Source organism: Gavialis gangeticus, unplaced genomic scaffold (genome assembly GCF_001723915.1).
Source record: "Gavialis gangeticus isolate Ggan-Ray unplaced genomic scaffold, GavGan_comp1, whole genome shotgun sequence".
NCBI classification, from domain to species: domain Eukaryota; kingdom Metazoa; phylum Chordata; order Crocodylia; family Gavialidae; genus Gavialis; species Gavialis gangeticus.
The window spans coordinates 54,842,190-54,860,560 of NW_017729006.1; the positions used below are offsets into that span (position 1 = coordinate 54,842,190).

General features: G+C 40.5%; 1 protein-coding gene across 2 annotated transcripts in view; it reads left to right on the forward strand.

Moving 5' to 3' along the window:
- Positions 1-16,105, forward strand: part of LPCAT1 (lysophosphatidylcholine acyltransferase 1) — an 86,117-nt gene extending 70,012 nt beyond the window's left edge. The window contains exons 13-15 of one of the 2 annotated variants that reach the window (XM_019509202.1): positions 5,308-5,446; positions 6,458-6,669; positions 12,344-16,105. In XM_019509202.1, the coding sequence (XP_019364747.1) occupies positions 5,308-5,446; positions 6,458-6,642 (324 nt within the window). In that variant the 3' untranslated portion in view covers positions 6,643-6,669; positions 12,344-16,105. The remainder of the gene's footprint in view (positions 1-5,307; positions 5,447-6,457; positions 6,670-12,343) is intronic. The other variant, XM_019509203.1, reaches the window with a different exon arrangement.
- The last annotated feature ends 2,266 nt before the right edge of the window (positions 16,106-18,371 follow it).

Consider the following 18,371-nt stretch of genomic DNA (forward strand, 5'->3'; position numbering starts at 1 on the left):
GATCAAGGCCCCCCACGGTGAGGGACAGTGCCACAGAGGCAGGAGCAGGGATAAGTTGAGTGGGGCCCCAGCCAGGTGGGACTTACCTGCTGTGGAGGCATGCCCCCAAATCATTTTTTTTCCTCCCTCTGCCTCAGTCTGCCCCCTCCCTTCCCTCCCCACAAACTTAACTGCAGGGTGTGGGAGGAGGGGAGGGGTGGTGGCAGCACATGGTAGATCTTGGGTTGCTTTTAAATACTAAAGGTACTTAAAAAGGTTGGAGACCACTGTTTTAAGATGTCCTCAGAGGCTCCATGGTTCCCAGACCAGGAGTCTCAGGGTTCCTGTCTACTTCTGATGTGACTTTTGGATTGTCATTTTCTCCCTGAGTTCAAGGTTGGGTCTAACTGTGTGCTGTCTCATCCCTTGCTGTTGATGTACCACATGCATCTGGAGTAGCCACCTATACATTTTCAGATCAAAAGGGTTCTCTGATTCCAAATTCAAGAATGCAGTCCACATGGCAATAATCCATACTTGTTGTCATCCTTCCGGCCAAGACTGTTGTTCTAGAATTGTTTCATCACATAGGATGATCTTTGTGATGTTCAGGAACTGATGTGCCATGCAGCAAAGACTACAGATCTGGGGGGGATTCACTGAGCTTTCACAAAGGCTCAGTAAACAAGGCTCTTGTACACACTCCCAAAGCAATCTGGCAGATGCCAGGTATTTTTTCCCTGACTTCAAGTCTGTAGCCAAAGAACCGTGCATTTTCCAAAGAGATGGAGCATTTTTGACGCTCACCCTATGCCTTCTTTTTTGCTGCTGCTGCTGCTATTGCAAAGAGAAAGCAGCATAGTTGACCTCACAAAGGAGCCTAAACTTTTGGACTTATTTGACTCTTCCACTAACTTGCAGCTTTGAAATAGCAGACGATGAGTCTCTCCTTGCCAGGTATGACTCCACATGTGTGGTCATGTTGTTAATGTTGTAGACTCCTTACCAATAGGACATATGAAAGTCCTTCTACCTCTTATTTCCAGAGAGGTAACATTATCATTTGCTTACAATTTGCCTTGGATGCTGCTGAAATATGATTTGTCTGTGGTAGTTGTCATGATATGATCTTATTGGCAGCAGGTTTCTGATTTTCTGAAGGAGGTCAGCAGGATTGCATTTGAGGTTTTGGACTGAGATCTGATGAAGTGCATAAGCCTGAAGTTTCAGTTGCAGGCTCCAAAGAGGAAGCCAAAGTACTATCTTCTGCCCATAAGCAGCCTCTGCATACATTATCACCCATTGAAAATGGCTAAAAGGGCCAATGGATTAAAAAGAGGGAACATTTCTGTGTAGCACCAGATTCTTCCTAGTATGCATTGGATTACAGACAGGGCCTTTGCAATGATGAGATGCCAGTAGCTCCTTTTGGTGCCATTTGGTCTCTTAGTTTCTCCCTTTTAACAATGACTTGGACCATTTTCATTCAGCCTGGGCTCAAATTCCATTGAGCTAGTAGTCTCGGGATAGGGTAGTAAAGGGGATATATTATCTAGTTTGGGTTCATTTTGCACCCAGTCCCCCTCTGTCCCTTTTCAGAGACCTCTCTCATTTTTCTACAGCAGGAAGAACTCTCCTTCCTTGGCTTTAGAAACAGTCAAAGCTCCTGCCATTTCCAAACCCTGCATTTCAGGCAAAGGGTTCTGCAATAGTTCCTTCCTGGTCCCAAGAGGAAGGAAAGTCTAGAGCCCCATGTTGGATATGTGAAGACTCAACACTTCCATTTGAAGCTCAGTGTTAAGATGGTTGAGTTCAGTACTGAACATACCTTTGTGGGAGGAGGTGAGGTTCACACCTCTCCCACAAGACTCCTATTTCCACATTTCCTTGCACTTTGGTGGGTCAGGACAATGTCCTTCTATTTTGGTGTGTCAGTGGACTCAAAAATGTTCACCTAGTTCCTCTTAGTTATGGATGCTCCTCTTGGATTAGCAAGAGGTCACAATTTGCCCCTCTTGAGAAAATTATTTGGTAGAAGGGAGCTCTTCTATTGAAGTGTTGCAGAGCCTGATGAAGCTTTTCTGTGCATTTGACTTCTTGGTGAACATGCAGAAGGTCAAATCTGGTTCCTATGTTAAAACTAGTTCACAGTAGCCACTCCATATTCCATGGTTGCAAGGACTTCACTTCTGCAAGGTTGCTTCCAGTCCCTATGAGAGGGAGTTGGTGCTGGTTGACAGCTGCCCAGTGACTACATTTAAAGATCCTCTCAACTGCAGCCAATATGACCATCTGTACTTTTGTAACACCCCTTTCCAGACTTCACATCAGGTATGTAGTATGTCCCTGCCTGAGAACTGCATATTTTTGACGGCAGAGTCCTCAGAGCAATGTAGTAAAGATTCCAGATGGTCCAGTTGTCACCTTCATGGTTGGGGGGACCTGCACAATAACTTGAGAGAGGGCACTTATTTGTGATACTTCAGCATCTTTGGGTTTCATTGTTGCTGCTTTGAATTATTTAACAAAAGGCTGTCTAACTTTTAAGCAGACGCCCTCCAGCTGCTCCATGGGCTGCACCAAAAGGGCTTCTGTGCTGCATGCCAGGTAGATGCACCCCCTGCTAAAGTGTATGTTTGCCCCAGCCCCCCTGGCCACAGAACGCAGAAGCTGGAGGAGGGAGGGAAAATCCAGAGACTCCAGCTGCTGTTACAACTGGAGCAATAGGGGGAGTGGCAGCCACATGGGGTGAGGGGAGGGGAAGAGCTGCAGCTCAACCTCTTGCAGGTCACATGTGGCCTGTGGGCCACTAGTTGGACAGGCCTGATTTAATCAAAACCTTTTACTTCTCTCTCTTTTCCTTTTGCAACACGTTGCCTCCCATTAAAGGAAGCTCAGCTTCAAGAGGGACAAAACTTGCAGAACTATATCAACAAATGTGTTCAGGGAGGGGAGGATGGGTGTCATCTTGCTTGGCATTATATGTATGTTTGCAGCATATACCAACAGGTGATATTCCGTGCGTTTAAGAAACTGGGCAAGCAGCTGTCATATATGATTGAAACATAGCACAGATACTTTTCATAATACCTTTTCAAGGTTGGTTGAGAGTCGTTTGGAGGAAGAACACATATAGTATAGCTCCAAGTCAACTGACTGGAGAAGTGATGAGACTTGTGTTATCACCACTGGCTTACATGCAGACTTGGGGTTTTCCTTTGGCAAAACTGTGAGGCAGCCTTATTTCTAGAGCACCCAGGACTGTTTTCCTACAATACCTCCCTGTGTCCTTGTTTCTGTATTTCATTATTTGAAGCTGGTGATCATCAGAAGAGACTTGGCGTCAACAGATGGATATAGTCTGGTAATTTGAGATGGTTAGGATTGTAGGGGCCACCTTCTTGCTCTGTACTAGAGGTTTTGGGAACTAAGAAACCTCACATCCATTAGGAAAAAGGATATACTAATTTGCAAAAGCAAATTGTATATCACCATGCCAATGCCTACAGAGGAAAAGGCCCGGAGGAGTTGTGAAAGAAGATCATTCTGTGGTTAGTTCTTTACCCTAAGAGAAACATGAGAAGCTCAGGAATCTTACAGGGGTATAGACCAGGCCTGCCTTCAAATTTTGAACAACTTTGGGTAGTTCTGGAGGTGAAGAATTCTTAGGATTTTAGAGGTCTGATACCCCCCAAAGGAGCTCCTGTAACTAGTGTCTCACACCCCCTGTATCGGGGAGTTCTGCAGTATTTCTGTTTTGATATGCACTTAGCTGAACTGGAGAATGAAATTAGACTAAGTCACTGGTGCTCAAGGCTTTGGCCATGTGGTCCAGGTGAATGACATGTCTGTGGACTGGATTGGGCCCTGTGCCACCCCTGTCTAGCCTCACACATGGGGGTCTGGCCCAGTGCTCCCCACACCCTGGATTGGGCCTTGCACCCCCAAACTAGCAGACAGGATCACAGCCTGCAAGGCTCTCCATGGACCCAATAGTATGATTCTGGGGGCTGGATTTGGCTTGTGGGCCAGAAATTGAGTGCCTCTGGATTAAGTGAATGTATAAAAAATCTTCAGAACAGGTAGATTAGACTGTGGCAAATTGTAACTTTTTCTGTTGTGGCTGGCTGGGAAGAAGTGTGATTCTTTAGCACCAATCTGAATAATCAGCTTCCAATGTTCTACTTTTCTAGCAGTTTTTTTTCAGTACTAAAAATAGTGTCTTTTGGGAAATGAACTCCTAGGCACCTTTACATGAGACCCACTGGAAGCAAAGCTTGTCTCCTGAATTTTGCTACAATAGGTTGGTTATAACTTGCTAGCCCAGACTGATTAGGGTCCTTGGTTTTTTGTGTTTAAACAGCTGATTCTATCCACCTTCACTCTTAGTCTTTAAATGTAGTTTAGAAGCAAGATTTCAGTGAGGTTTTTTTCCCTCATTTTGCAGCATGTGCGTTCCTTTGTTGTGCATTATTTAGGAGAAAGGGAATGTCTTGGAGTGGGTCCTTGGTTTCTTGAAGGGACCTATTTCAAAATTAAAGGTTCCAAGCCATCAAGGATTCCTTCGGGTCCTCTATCCACTGCTGCCCCTCCTTCCTTGTTTCTCTCCTTCCCCCTCTCCTTGAAACTGGTTAGGTTTTTTTCCTACCACTGCCCCTTCTCCCCACTCTTTGACTGGCCGCTTAGGGATCCCCCTCCCCTCAGCTCTTCGACCCACCTCTGGTGGGTGGGACATGGGGTGCAAAAGGCTGAGAACAACTGCCCTCATGTAATTCCTAGCATCTTTGTTTTCCATGAAATGTACAGTCCTTCTTTATCATATTAAGCTCTTGGCCTTTGACACCCTGTAACAGTAAGACTTATTTTTTTTTTTTCATGTATGCATGTAGCTCATTGAATACCATATTTGCACAATTCCGCAACAAGGCTTTTCCCCCCATTTTAACATTTGGGGTGAGGAGAGTAGTTTGTCTTAGAAACGAGTAAGGGGCAATGGGGGTGGGGGCAGGCAGTTATTGCAATTACCTGCCCCTCTCCTCTTCCCGTTGACTCTGCCCTAGTTGACTTTGCCCCCTCCTCACTCCCCTTCCCTTGATCCAGCTCAGTTTCTGTAAAATGGGGATAATCAACAATTTTATCTGGTTTGGGTAGCTTTATTCATTAGTAGGATCCCTGTATAGAAAGCACTGTACATATGCAAAAATGAATCTAGCTGAGATGTACTTGATTTATCAGAAACAAATTTTGCCCATATGGGAATTATTTTAACTTTGTTATTTTTCTAACAATTATGCTGGTAGTAATTTGCCTTCCTGCATTATTCTATAGATGTATCAGTCAGAAAATGGAACTATAGTAGAAGACAATTTAGCTTGCATTCTGAAGACTGCCATGGGTGTGTCAGAACTCAATGTAACAAACCTCTTCAGAGCTATAGATGAAGGGGAGAAAGGAACAATCACATTTGGTAAGTGTTAAAATGGACTTGAAATGCTTTACACAAGTGAGTGGTCAAAGATGCCTCAGTATATATTAAAATACCTAGCAGCTTGTCTAACATTGGTTGCCTTTACAAAACAAAACTCAGAAGGAAAGATGATGTAGATGGAGTAATTTTAGCTAGATCAAAATTTGGAACCTAAAAGATCCATTGCCGTATTTAAGTGGTTTAATTTTCCTACCTTAGACTAGGTAGTACTTGGATGAGCTCTTCTCAGGCTGCACCTACTCTGTGATGGATTTCCATTTTTTATTGTCTCTCTAACCTCCCTTGATCGTGTCTCACTGTTTTTTGCCTATTGTCTCTCTTCCCCTGTGGTTGATCTGTCCTCTCATCCTTCCATGTGAGAGAGAAGATTTTTGGTACTATCTTTAACTAAACCAGCTGTATAGTTGGGGGGGATGTTAGAAAAGCTTGTGGGTACAAACACCCTTTCTCAAACACCCTGTCACTTAAATACCCTGGTAAAGAATACTTTTGATTAACCGTGATATATTAATGAAAGAAATCGCTCACAAAAAGAAGTGGCAGGGAAGTTTGGAAAAAGATAAGTTATCAGAAGTAGTTATAGAATAAGTGAAGAGTTATTATAGATAAGTTTAATAACACAGAAGAAAAAAAAGTATTTGAAAGGGAAGAGGTTTGTTATTGCCTGCAGACTGCAAAGAGGTTAACAGAGGGACTTGGTTACAGTGTCTTAAGTCAGTGGTTTCCAGTGTTTAGTAAGCTTATGAATATTTGTCCTGAGATTTTTGTGTGGCTTTCTCTGCCCCCTCTTGCCTATCCCATCTCCTGCGTAACTCCCTTTTGGGGTCTGAAACCTTAAGAGAAAAGTAGACAACAGTGACAGCTATCCTTACATTGAAGAGAATCGTGTGAAATGTGAATGGCTGTAAATAGTCGAAGTGGTAGGTCTTCCTTTGGTTTTACAGGTAGCAGTCTCCATGTGACAAAAGTATCTATATGGTTTCTTTTTAGATGACTTCTACAGGTTTACAGAAATGTATCCAGACTTTGCAGAAGAGTATCTCTACCCTGACCAAACAGGAGTTGAGAGCAGTTTGGAGACTTCCTCTCTTCCAGCCCCTAATGGCTTCTGTACTGACTTCAGTCCTGAAAATGCTGAAGATAAAAAGAATCCCCAGAAGAAGAAACTGAATTGATACTACAAACACCACATTCCTCTCCTGGTGAGAGGATTATTTCTTTTCTTGATCTTCTGAGTCATGTCAACTATACAGCAAATTCATTTTTTTTGTGTAAAAACAAACCAACAAAAAATGCTTTCAGTACTCTTTCATTCCCATGTGGTGTATTTATCAGGTTTTTTTCAAGCAGATTTTGGAAGGCTAGGTTTTATTTTATGTTCATTTCAAAAACCTTTTTTGAATGGCATTTCTACCCAATAGTTTCACAGGTAACCTGTAAACTAATTCTTTATTTATTTAATGTAGCTGCAGTGGGAATAACACGGATGGAAGGATTTTTGGTGGAAGTCCATGTAGACATGTACATAAATATTTGATATATGGCAGAGAATAAAGGGTTGTTTTCATCATGAATTCAAAAGGGTTGCATTTTCCTCAAAAGGGACAAAGTCACAAATGAGTTACAAGACATCTTAAAGGAATGCCAGGAAAATCCATTTATACCTCTCATAAACACTGTATCTGGTGCATATGTAATCTGCAAACTATTTTAGGAATGTTTTAAGGAAGTTTTAAAAATTTGTATTGGGAGTCTTGTATCTTTTTTTCTTTTTGTAAAACTGAGTGCCTTAGTTATTACTATAATCCAACTGAGCAGGGCTGATAGAAAAATTGACATTAGTAAATGTAAAAAGCTTCCTGAAAATACAGCTTTTCTGCAAAACAATGCTACGGTGGACCCTCAGAATGTGCCAGATGCCCCAAAAGGGTTAGAAGTAGTGCTGGGTCTCAAAGATACTGAAAGAAATTTTGCAATCTTAATGGTAAAAATGATTTAAGCTTTCAGGGTTCAGTACAGGCTGTCGGGGTGTAACACTTAGTTATATTCATTATTTAATTAACGTCCATTAATCCTTTTCATCTGAAACTTATGTTCTAGTAGCTTCAAACAGCCAGTTTTTTTTAAAGGACACTCATCTGACACACTTTTTCTTCCTGCAAATGTGAAGTACTACCCAAAACCAGTGTGGCCTGAGGAATACAATAAAACATATTTGGCCCTAGACCAGTGACACATTTTAAGTTCCAGGATCTAGCAGCACTGTCTGGCCAGAAATGGGAACTTTATATAATTTAAAGCATTAACACTGTCAAACATCTGAGGTGTAGAAAAGCTAATCAAGGTGAATATTTGTGTTACAACACCTGCTAGCAGCTCTCAAGCTAGGCCAGTGGTAACTATAGCACCTCAGTTTATAGAAGCAGGAATATAAACCCATCATTTTATTTCTCTAAAATAGTTTCTCTGTGATATGTAGTTCATAGGCAGAAATTCATGATGGCTGGGGGAGTGGTAAAGTTTATCAGCACTCATTTCTGTTGACTTAGAAGTATTTTGGTCATAGCTCTTTGTCAGGTAAGAGTATTACTGCCCTTCCAGGTATGTTCCAATAAAACCTTTTTATACCAGATTTAAATTATCACATTAAAAACTATAGATAGATGCAGACCTGAGCCAAAGTTTAATTAATCTGAAATTAATGTTGAAGAGATGTAGTGCAAACCTATTGGTGGGGAGAGGGGGAGTCTCCCCCCCCACTTCCCCACGTCCCTGCAGTATCCAACTAAAATCAAAACACCTGCGTACACTGTAGAAATCCAAGGCATCCAAAAATTCTGTTTCTGAAAAACCAGGAAAGCTAAGTGTTAGAGCATAGAATTCCCTGCACCATAGTACCACAGGCAACTGCAGTGTAATGCAAAGATATGCAAGGTAACTTTAATGTAAGCTATCTTGGGAATATGATAAATTAACTTCTCTCCTGCCACAAATAAATTGGTATTGGTCCCTAAGCTGACTAGATGAAGCTGTCCCTGCTGCATGGCAGTCATTCTGGACCTAAGTCGTAAAGTGCACACGTGGCCTACACCTAACATCCAGTTTGTTTTCATTTTAGCTTTAAAAAGCAGATGCTTTGGATGCCTTTAGAAGCATAGGTTTCACTGAGTGCAAACTTTTTCCTGTTTCTGTATTATTACCAGCTCCTATATTCTACCGTTTCTTTCTCATATATCCACCACAGAAGATAGTCTCTTAATGAATGCTTTTTCCTAAGTTTTTAATTGGACTTAATTTTTGTAAAGAGTCACAAAAGTTTGTATTTTGTCTATTTTGATTATTCTACACTTGGATATGCAAATTTATTTGTGCAAATTGTCTTTAACAGAAAATGTGTATTATAGCATCAAATTTTGCAAATCTAATATAACGTGCACTTCACCACCACCATACCCAATCTTTGATCTTACCATATTATTCCCATAAAGTAAGGGATATTAAACTAGGACATCTCTACCTGTAGATAAGACTTATTCTGTGGGTAGTTGTATGTAACTGGTGATTCACAATGCTGGGGAACAGTGGGAACTACATACAGTATATAGTTTTAAAGGAGGCTGGAAGTTGATGGGTTTTGGTTTTTTTTTTAAAAGAAACTGCATCTTTAAATGGTTCCTTACGTAATCACTGTGTGAGCCTGTCTCTCTCTTTTAAAATATGTTCTACTTTACATGTATCCTGCCTGCTGATTTGGTGGTATTCTCTACAGAGTAAAATACCACTCGTGAGTAAGGGTGATTAAAAGCTGCTCCCATAAAAGTAAGTGGGGTATGGTACAATGTCCTCTGTAATGGAGGTCTTCAGTTATAAACCTCTGTTCTCTGAACACAAGTAGTTGTCTAAACTTTTGTCTGTTTTGCAAGGGGGAGAGAGGAGGATGCAGTTTAATTTATGAAGACCTGCTAGGTATCTTTAACAAAGCATTTATAATTTTCCACTGTGTTGTGTTTTTTTTAATGAGATCTTAATAGGTGAGAGGGGGTAGAATATGGTTCCAAGATTCCAACTATAGTGATTTTTATGGTTCTGTTCAACTAGAATTTGAGGATAAGTTTTTGTTTTTGTCTAGGAAGTTTCTTCACTACTTCTTGGGCTTAAAAGTTAAAGAAATGCTATTTAGTACAGGGACTTGAGTGAATTTTGAATTCTGTCAACAGTTTTTTTCCCTCTCCCATCATTCTTGTACATAGCTCTCTGGTAACCCAATAGCTGTGCACCTAAAAGAGAGGATTACTGGGATAATTATGAGATTTAAACAAAACTTTAGGTTGTCTTCTAGTGTCTTTGGGAACCACAGCTGGAGGCAGTACTAATTCTTCTGTATATTCCTCATGGAAACTGATCTTCACTTTCATTGTAGAGGTGAGATCCATGTGTTGGATCCCTTACACATTTTAGGAGATTTGGCCAAATTGTAATTTAAGTGAATAAAACAGACAACATTGGTCAGAGCAAATACTTCCGTTTTTTTAAAAAAAATGTTGTAAGCAATTTCTAAGTCAGCATGCGTGCAATATTAGTTTGTAAAATAAAAGATAAATGCCCACATATCACTGAATTTCCAAGATGTTTTATATATCTATATTTTTGTTAGAATTTTGTTTCTCTTTGCTCAAGGAGTACAGACACTTGTTACTGTTCTGTTTGCTAATCCCATTATAGAATCCTAATTCCTTAAAACAAAAAAATTAAGGGAAACAACCACTAAAAGGAGTAAATAAAGAGATCAGTTATTCAGGTAGTAGTTCAGTAATATTTCAAAGCAATTGGAACATGTTTGCTAAAAACAAAACGGAATTAAAAAAAAAATTATGCCTGGAGATGGCCAGAATTTTACTCTCTCATTCTCAATAGTATGGTTCACAAGAATACTGGTATGTAGTAAATGTTTTTTGGTTTGGTTTGGGGTTTTTTTGTGTGGAAGAGGGTGATAGTTGCATCTTAATGTCTTCGATACCATTCTACTTCAAACAAGAAAGGTAGATCATCACCTTGACCAAGAAAGTCAAATGATCTTTTTGCAATCTTTGGTATTCTTGTCATTAAATGATGTCTTATGTTATGCTGCCATATCCAAGTACAACAGTGGTTTCATGTCAATTGCTTGTGTTTTTTTGCATCAGTTGTTCCATAATTAAATCACTGTTCTTCTTGGAAAAGGTGGTGGGAGAGGATCTTTTTTATTTTCTGTCCCAAGTGGCATACTTCTGGCTTCTTTAAACTTTTATAGGGACATGCAGGATGCTTTGGATCCAGATCAGATGCGACTAAGATTCTTTAAACTATTGGAGTTAGTTATCTACTTGTTCGTATGCATGCAGAGATCAGAGCCAGCTGATGCAAGACTGCATTTACCCAGTGTGTGGGCTCTGTCCTGCTCAGCTTGTTTTAAAGCTAGCTTAGGTGTCTCTAAAAGACAGTCTAATGTGTTCTCTAGAAGACAGAGTAATCTACATTGCAAAGTGCAAGTCCTTCACAGCTAGAAAGGCTTCTCTGTTTGAGTGTATTAAACATTACTGTTGTTAAACATTTCCATTATGATATGAAACCTTTATTTAAAAAGTTGGTTTTACATCATAGATCTAACAGATCTGACTCTAATGTTCTCAGGTAGCTCATTCAACAGAAGTACCATCTCAACTGATAACATGCTAATTACTTTGTCTTGTGGTTTGGTTGTTTATTTGGTTGTTTGTTTAGTCCTGCTACCAGAGTTGCAGTAATCTTGGCAGATTGTGGGAAAGAGAGGTGGCTCACTGATATAGTAGAATCTGGCTCCCTTTGCAGCTTTGAGGAGAAATGCTCAGAGAGAGACTGGAAGATGCAGAGTTCAGAGGCTATCCTCTCTGGCCCAGATTTTTAAAGACATTTAGTATTGTTTTGCTTGGCATTGCAAGTCATAAGCTACTTAGTTCTAAGTCTACTTAGAGTTAATTTACAAAAGTGAATTGGCAGTCTAAGCATCATTGACTTTTAGTACCATCACAGGCCTCAGCCACTTGATCCTGAGAGGGACAGACTGCTGCATCCTGCCCAGGTTAGAACTTTCCTTTTGTTTCCAGCCTAACTCCCAGGACAGCTTATTTCAGTAATTCAGGCTGGCAGTGATAAACATGTGGGCCAAGATTTTCAAGGACTGGAGGTTTAATGGCTAAGCTCTTAATTGTATCTTCAGGGTTCTGACTTCGGAAAGCACTGAGCAGCAAGTAAGTCTTGTTGGGTTTAGCACTTTGCGTATCAGACTACTTATTTAGGTCCGGAATGGGCAACCTACAGCCTATGGGCTGGATCTGGCCTACAGAACCATTGGATCCAGCCCCTGGATGCAGGGCTTCAGTGGCAGGGGCTTCCTCTGTGCCACAGCAGGGAGACCTGACCATAGGGGGGGCCTCATCTGTGCTGCAGTAGGGAGAACTGGTAGTGGTGGTTGTATCCTAGTGCCCACTTGCCTACTCACTTCTAACCTGAGCAGAGTCATTTCGCCCGCAGCCTAAAAAGGTTGCCTACCACTGATTTTAGGTGATTACATATTTACATACTTACATAGGCTCCTAACTTTGAGCATTTTGCTCAAAGTATAGCTGTGACCAGATGTTTCTCCAAGAGGAAGAAAGAAAAGCTCCTCCCAAGTTGGAAATGGAAGTGTAAATTTCTGCCCAGTGTCGCTAGATTGGCGAGTCCATCCAGACCCCAAGGTTGGGTTCGCTGATGACTAGGAGGTATTCCCAATGAGGGAATATTCCAATGAGCAGGTATTCCAATGAGGGAAACCATTTCAGGTAATCCCTTAATAATATTCTCTTCTTTTTTTTCCAGGAGCATTATTCCAGTCATGCTTGGATTCAGATTAAGCTAGCTACTGCTCATTTGGGTGCATTCTTTTTGCAGGCGTTGTGACAACTGGTGAGGACGCTGACTCTTTTCAAAGAAACTATTCAGCTGAGGCCACTGGCTGTGCAGTCTGTGGTGTCTCATCACTTCTCCAAGTAGCCTCATGTAGATACTGAAAAGCAGCTGGGATCAAAATAGAACCTTGTGTGACCTACATGTGAACATCCTTAAAACATCACCCTCCTCTGGGATGAGTTGAGAAGAATGCTGCCTATTGTATCGTAGCAATATCTTATGAATGGCTTGGCAGCACCTTCTGATAAATTTGTGTTTTAAAACATAAACGGGTTAGATAGTATGAAATTTAGAAAGTTTGCTGTAGCCATAAGAGGATCATCCATTATAGCTCCTAGGGCTTGCCTCTGTGACTATTTCATGCATCATGTGTGGAGGTTCAGGGAGACCATTACATTCATCAGGGACGGTGGCAGGCATGCCTCTTTCAAGACAGTGTTAATAACTTCTATTCTTACCAAGAGGGGCTGTACCTTAAGTTGCATGTAATGGCTCAAACACTTTTTTAGGGCTCCTTTATCCACTGTAACAGGACCAAACTGGGATGGCTGATGCTTTCTGTTTTAAATTTTTGTAGTAAGCTTAAATTTCTATGAAAGGGAGGAGAGCTTTTTGCATGGTTGATTCTTTGGTCTGAGGCTTATTTCTGTAATCTGGATTTACTTTTATGTTTCTTTGGCAAAATAATATCACCTTGTAATTTACCGCTGGAAGAGCAGGGAACGGGCTTCCACATCCTTTAATTGTGTGATAGTAGTGTGATCTTTTACTAAACCCATTGTGTTGTCAGCATATTGGTTTTGTGTATGTGCTGGAGTCCGCTGGTTTCGTTTGTCTGACATTAATTCATTGATGAGCCATCTCTGAGATCAGGGCAAGGGAGGGGCAGTTGTTTATGGCTACACTGTATTGCTGACTGGTTATCGGTTGTTACAGTATCATCAACACAGCCTTCATGAGTGAGTAATTGACACTTGTAGAAATTGCTGAACAGTTGAAGGATTCAGCATCTTTGATAAGTCAGCGAGCTCTTCTTGGTAGGATAGGGAGATGACCATTATCCTTGTTTGAATGAAGTAGCAGTTTGTGGTGAAGAAGGTATATTTTGTGTATCTTGAATTCTCTACTAGGCTGAAGATCAGGTCTTGGGTCTTACGTTGTGCTGGCCTGGATTGAGCCGCCTTGAGGCTGTTACCCAAATTTTAAAATCTGGGGAGAAAATAACCTTCTAGCTATTATTATGTTTTTCATTTAAAACCTTGAAAATGAAAATTGTCACCCTTGTTGTTTAAGACATTTTTGTCTGCTAGAAATGTTAACAACTCTAAAAGGTGTAAATTCAGTGCTTCATCTCTCTGAGCTATAAAGACAGTGAGACCCCCAGCAATGATGATTTAAATATCAGCCAACCCTTTTTGTGGTCAAGGCAGGTAAGGAAGGAAAGCAAAAAATATATTAAGAAAGTTTGGATAATGTACTACAAATGTGACAGTCCATTTAGGGCCATGAATGAGGAGCGTTTGAGAGTAGCAACACTTGTCCCTGTTTTCAATTTTGACCAATGGAACTGAAAATCAGAGGGGGGGGGGGGCGCAGAACAGAGATTGCACTTCTGATTTTCACCAAGACCAAAACAATCCCACAAGCAACAAAGCTGTCCCACTGACCTGTCTGGTCCCTTTCCAGAATCATGTGAACCTGGTTTGCTCTAATGCTGGTCTGTGGCCCAGTCTCCTCCTTTCCTGACTCCTGTTCGTGCTGTTCATCTTTTCTGCTTGTGGCTGGTTGTAGTCTCAAACAGACATTCCTGCATCTCTTTGGCTTGGGTCATGTTCACAAGCTTTTCTTCACATTTTGGAATGAGGGTTTATAGACTTTTTTTAAAAATGAGATTCTGATGCCATTGCAGGACTCTGGCAACCATGGTCCCAAGCACGTGACTGTTCAGGCCTGTGTCATTATCAGTAATAATACCACTGCTTTCCCTCCATAATTCAAGCCTTATATACGTATCCATCTGAGTGAGAGAAATGAAAGTGTGTTTCTATGTAAGACAAGAATTTGGATGTTGAAATTCTTGTTTGTTTTTTCTTTTTTTAAAAAAAGAGAGACATTCTGGATGATGTCTATTTTGTAATATTTTCTGGCTTCCTTTTCACATCATTACTTTAGTTGGCAGGTGCCTATTGCCATAAGAATGCAATGTGGATAAAATAACTTGGGACAATAGTTTGTCCTTACAGATGCTGGAGAAAGCGAAAACTATAATACTTTACATGCTACTATAGTATTGGGTATACAATTCATTTGATTATTGGTCATTTCTAAGTCTCTGAACATATATGGGGAGAAAATCCCAGATACATGTCTTTTGTCATTATCTAGCATGAAAACAGTTTTGTATTTCAAATGTTGAATAAACTTGTAAAGTTCTTGTATGTTCTAAGTATATATTTTTGTCATACATGTTGTCTTTTACTGTAAAAATCCAACTAGATATTTCTTATATTTTGGAAGGGATGTCTAAGCACGTCGTTTATTGTGACTGCTGGCCTAACCAGAAAAGCAATTTTTTAAAGGACAACCTAAAACTGAATCGTGTTTTTAAAAGTATGTAGAATAGAATTCCTTAAATTTTAACTTGAGACTCATTAGCAACTGTATATATACTTAGAGAAAAAAAGCTGCTTGTCTACATGGTAATTTGTATTAGTGAATTATTTTCATTAAAATTATACTGCTTTCTGTAATAATTTTTCAAGGGTATTTAGAGAGGTCCATGAAAATTATGCATCAGTAAGTGTTTAGCATTAGAACTCAGAAATGTAGAAATCTATTTAAAGTAGAAGCATTTGTATCCTGAAAGAGGATGAAGTTAAGCATCTACTAACTTTGTATAACGTACTATTTTAACTTCAATGGTGCAGCATTATGATGCTGAAAGTATTTCAGAGATCTGTTCAGTGGGACCATTTTTTAAATCTTTTGTAATTCCCAATCTCTCTCCAGGCATGAAATAAATTCTCTTTTGGAAGAATTATCAACCAAGTTAAAGTTTAAAAAAAAAAAAAAAAAATATTCTGGAAATTTTTTTTAAATCTCACGAATTACTTCTAAACTGCCATCAAAATATGGCTATTTGTAGATTTTGACAAACACTACTGCATTTTTTTAAATGAAATGTGAATTTAAATTGTTGAGAGAGCTGTTAATTGTTCAAATAATCAGTTTGGTAACTTGCGTGCATGTGTGCGTGTTCCATTACATCTGTATTCAATATAGGCACTGCCATGAACAGAACACTTTTAGTTGATGCTGTGACTTGTGCTTATATGGCAAGTCCTATATTCATATTCAGGAAAGCCAGTTTTGTAAGAAGCCACATAATGGGTATTGTGGTCTTGTTCCAGCTTACAGTTGACTTCAACAGTGCTGGATCAAGCCTTTTGTGATTGTATATCGATATGCACACTGCCAACGAGTCCTTGCTATTGTTAAATCCCTGGAACGTAATAACAGCATATACTGCTAATGAGAGGAAGTGTCCTAAACTTTTTTTCTGTTGCCGATTTTCCCCTGTTAACAGGCTTTTAAGGTATATGTATATAGACCGTTATCTTTGCACTGGACTGAATTATATTTCATAATTAAGCAAAAAAGAAAAGAAGAAAAATACCTTAATCAGTTGTTCAGGTGGTGGAGATTCTTTGACTAGATGTTAACCACTTCCAAATGAAAAGTATAGTTTCAGTGCTAAAAATTTGATTTTATATTTTTTATTAAAATGCATGGAAAATTTAAGCATTCTATTTAAAAAAATACTGACTTGTTTTATACATTTTCTCAAGTTTTTAAATAATATGGGTTTAACATTACCTCCTAATACCAGTGATGTTCAGTAATTTCTTAAAAGAAATACCTCAATTTGAACAAATATTTTTTCTTGTTAATTGTCAAGTGAGTTGAAATTACGTTGTCTTTGATATTGACTATAGTTACTATAAACTAAACTGAGCCAAGCAGCAGCATAATGATATAAGCTTACACCATGCTTTGAGTGGTATGCTGATTTAATAAAGGAGAATTGAAATTATTGTCAATATTTTATGAATGAAACCGAGGACTCCTTAACAAGTTTTAATGTCCATTATGAAATCACTGGTCATTCTGCCCAGCTGGACACTTTCTTTGTGACTGGCTTACTGTAAAACAAACTTTCAGTGTGAAATGAAATTTCAGCCAAATTAAAAGCAAAGCAAAAAAAAACCCAGTGTTTTTTTGTTTTTTGTTTTAATATTTAGGTTCTCAAATGTTTCTAAGCTGTCTTTACAACACTGAGTCTTGGGAGTCGGAAAATATTTCACTTTATACATAGCATTAATAAGGAAATTACTGTAATATTTCCAGTTCTTCAGTTCGTGCTCAAAAAAAAAAAAGATGTTGAAACATATTGGAATGGGTTCAGAGAAAAGCTGCAAAAGCAATTTGATATCTGGAGAACAAGTATATTGTGGTGAGAAACCAAAGGACTTCAGTTTAGTTCTGGGGTGTCAAACATGGCCTGTGGGCCAGATACACCCTAGAGAGCCATGTTGTCTAGTTTGTGGCCTCCTGTAGGGGCCAGGCCTGCCACCAAAACCTTGTTAAGGAGCCTTGCTGAGGATACAGGTTGGCAGTGAAGAGTCAATGAGGGCTGCATTAGCTCCCACAGTAGCTACCACTTTTTCCACTGCCACTGTGTCAGATCCAAGTCACAGGGAGCCCTGCAGTCCAGATCTGACCCGAGGGGACAGAGGAGTTTGACATCCCTGATGTAATTTGTTCAAGATGCATCTAAAAAGCAACATGGGCATGATGCTGCATTTACCTAAATCCAAAATGAAGACAACCTCCGTTCTCCCCCTTGCCAGTTAATAATTTTCCAGGTATAGAACCTAATACATTTGTTATAATTGTTCAAGTATAGAATCTAGTTAGTGGAAGGTAGTGTTAAATTCTCTTTTCCCTCTTCTTCCCCCTTCCCCCCACCACCCCACCCTCCGGCTGTGGCAAGGGGTAACATGCCAGATCCCTGCCTGCCTTCCCCCTGCCCTCGAGCAGAAATGGAGCAGAAGGTAAGTGGGGGTGGAGCATGCAGTATGGTCTCCCCTGCCTTCCCCCAAGCTGCATGTGCAGATGTCCCCTGTGCATTGCTTCTTTCTACACTCCCCCCTGCCTTGGTCTCCTGTGTTTGCCCAGCCACGTGCCTGTTCCTTGCCACATGGGCCAGCTCAGCCTGGGTCAGGCAATGGCTCAGCTTTGGCTTTGACTCCAAGCCTTGGGCCAAAGCTGGAGCTGAGCTGCTGCCTGCCCTGGGCTGGTACTGTAACTTAACATGAGGCTTTTTTCCCGCATAACTGGGGGCAGGCAGGGAGCCTTGTCTTGGATTGGAATAATCCTTGTCTAGAATCCTTTGGGGGGAAAAAAAAAAAAAAGCAGGGGGGCAGGGCAGGGGGTGGTCTGGAAAGGAACTTGGCAGATTTCTAGTCCACCTTCTTGGTTGTAGCAGGGTCATCTCTTTTTAAACCATTCCAGACAAATATTTGTCTGACCTGCCCTAAAAAAATTCCCGGGAAGGAGATTCCACCACATTTTTTGGCCGGAGTGCTGAAAAACACCACACTGCCAGCTCAGAAGGTGCTGGAATGCTGGCATGGCAGAAAAACTAAATAAGGGTAAGGGGTACATGGCAGGATGCCCTGCCCCCCAGCCCAGGTTCTGTGGTGATAGCTGTTTGTAGCCTGTCCCCTGCTTGCTTGCTGCAGCTGCCCAGAGCCTGGGATCACTCCAGACAGCTGCACCATGCTCCGGAGCCCTGCTATCACCTCTGTGCTGGGAGCAACGGAGAGACCGGGGCTGTGCGACCTCAGGCCCCTCCCTCACCACCTGCTGTGACGCA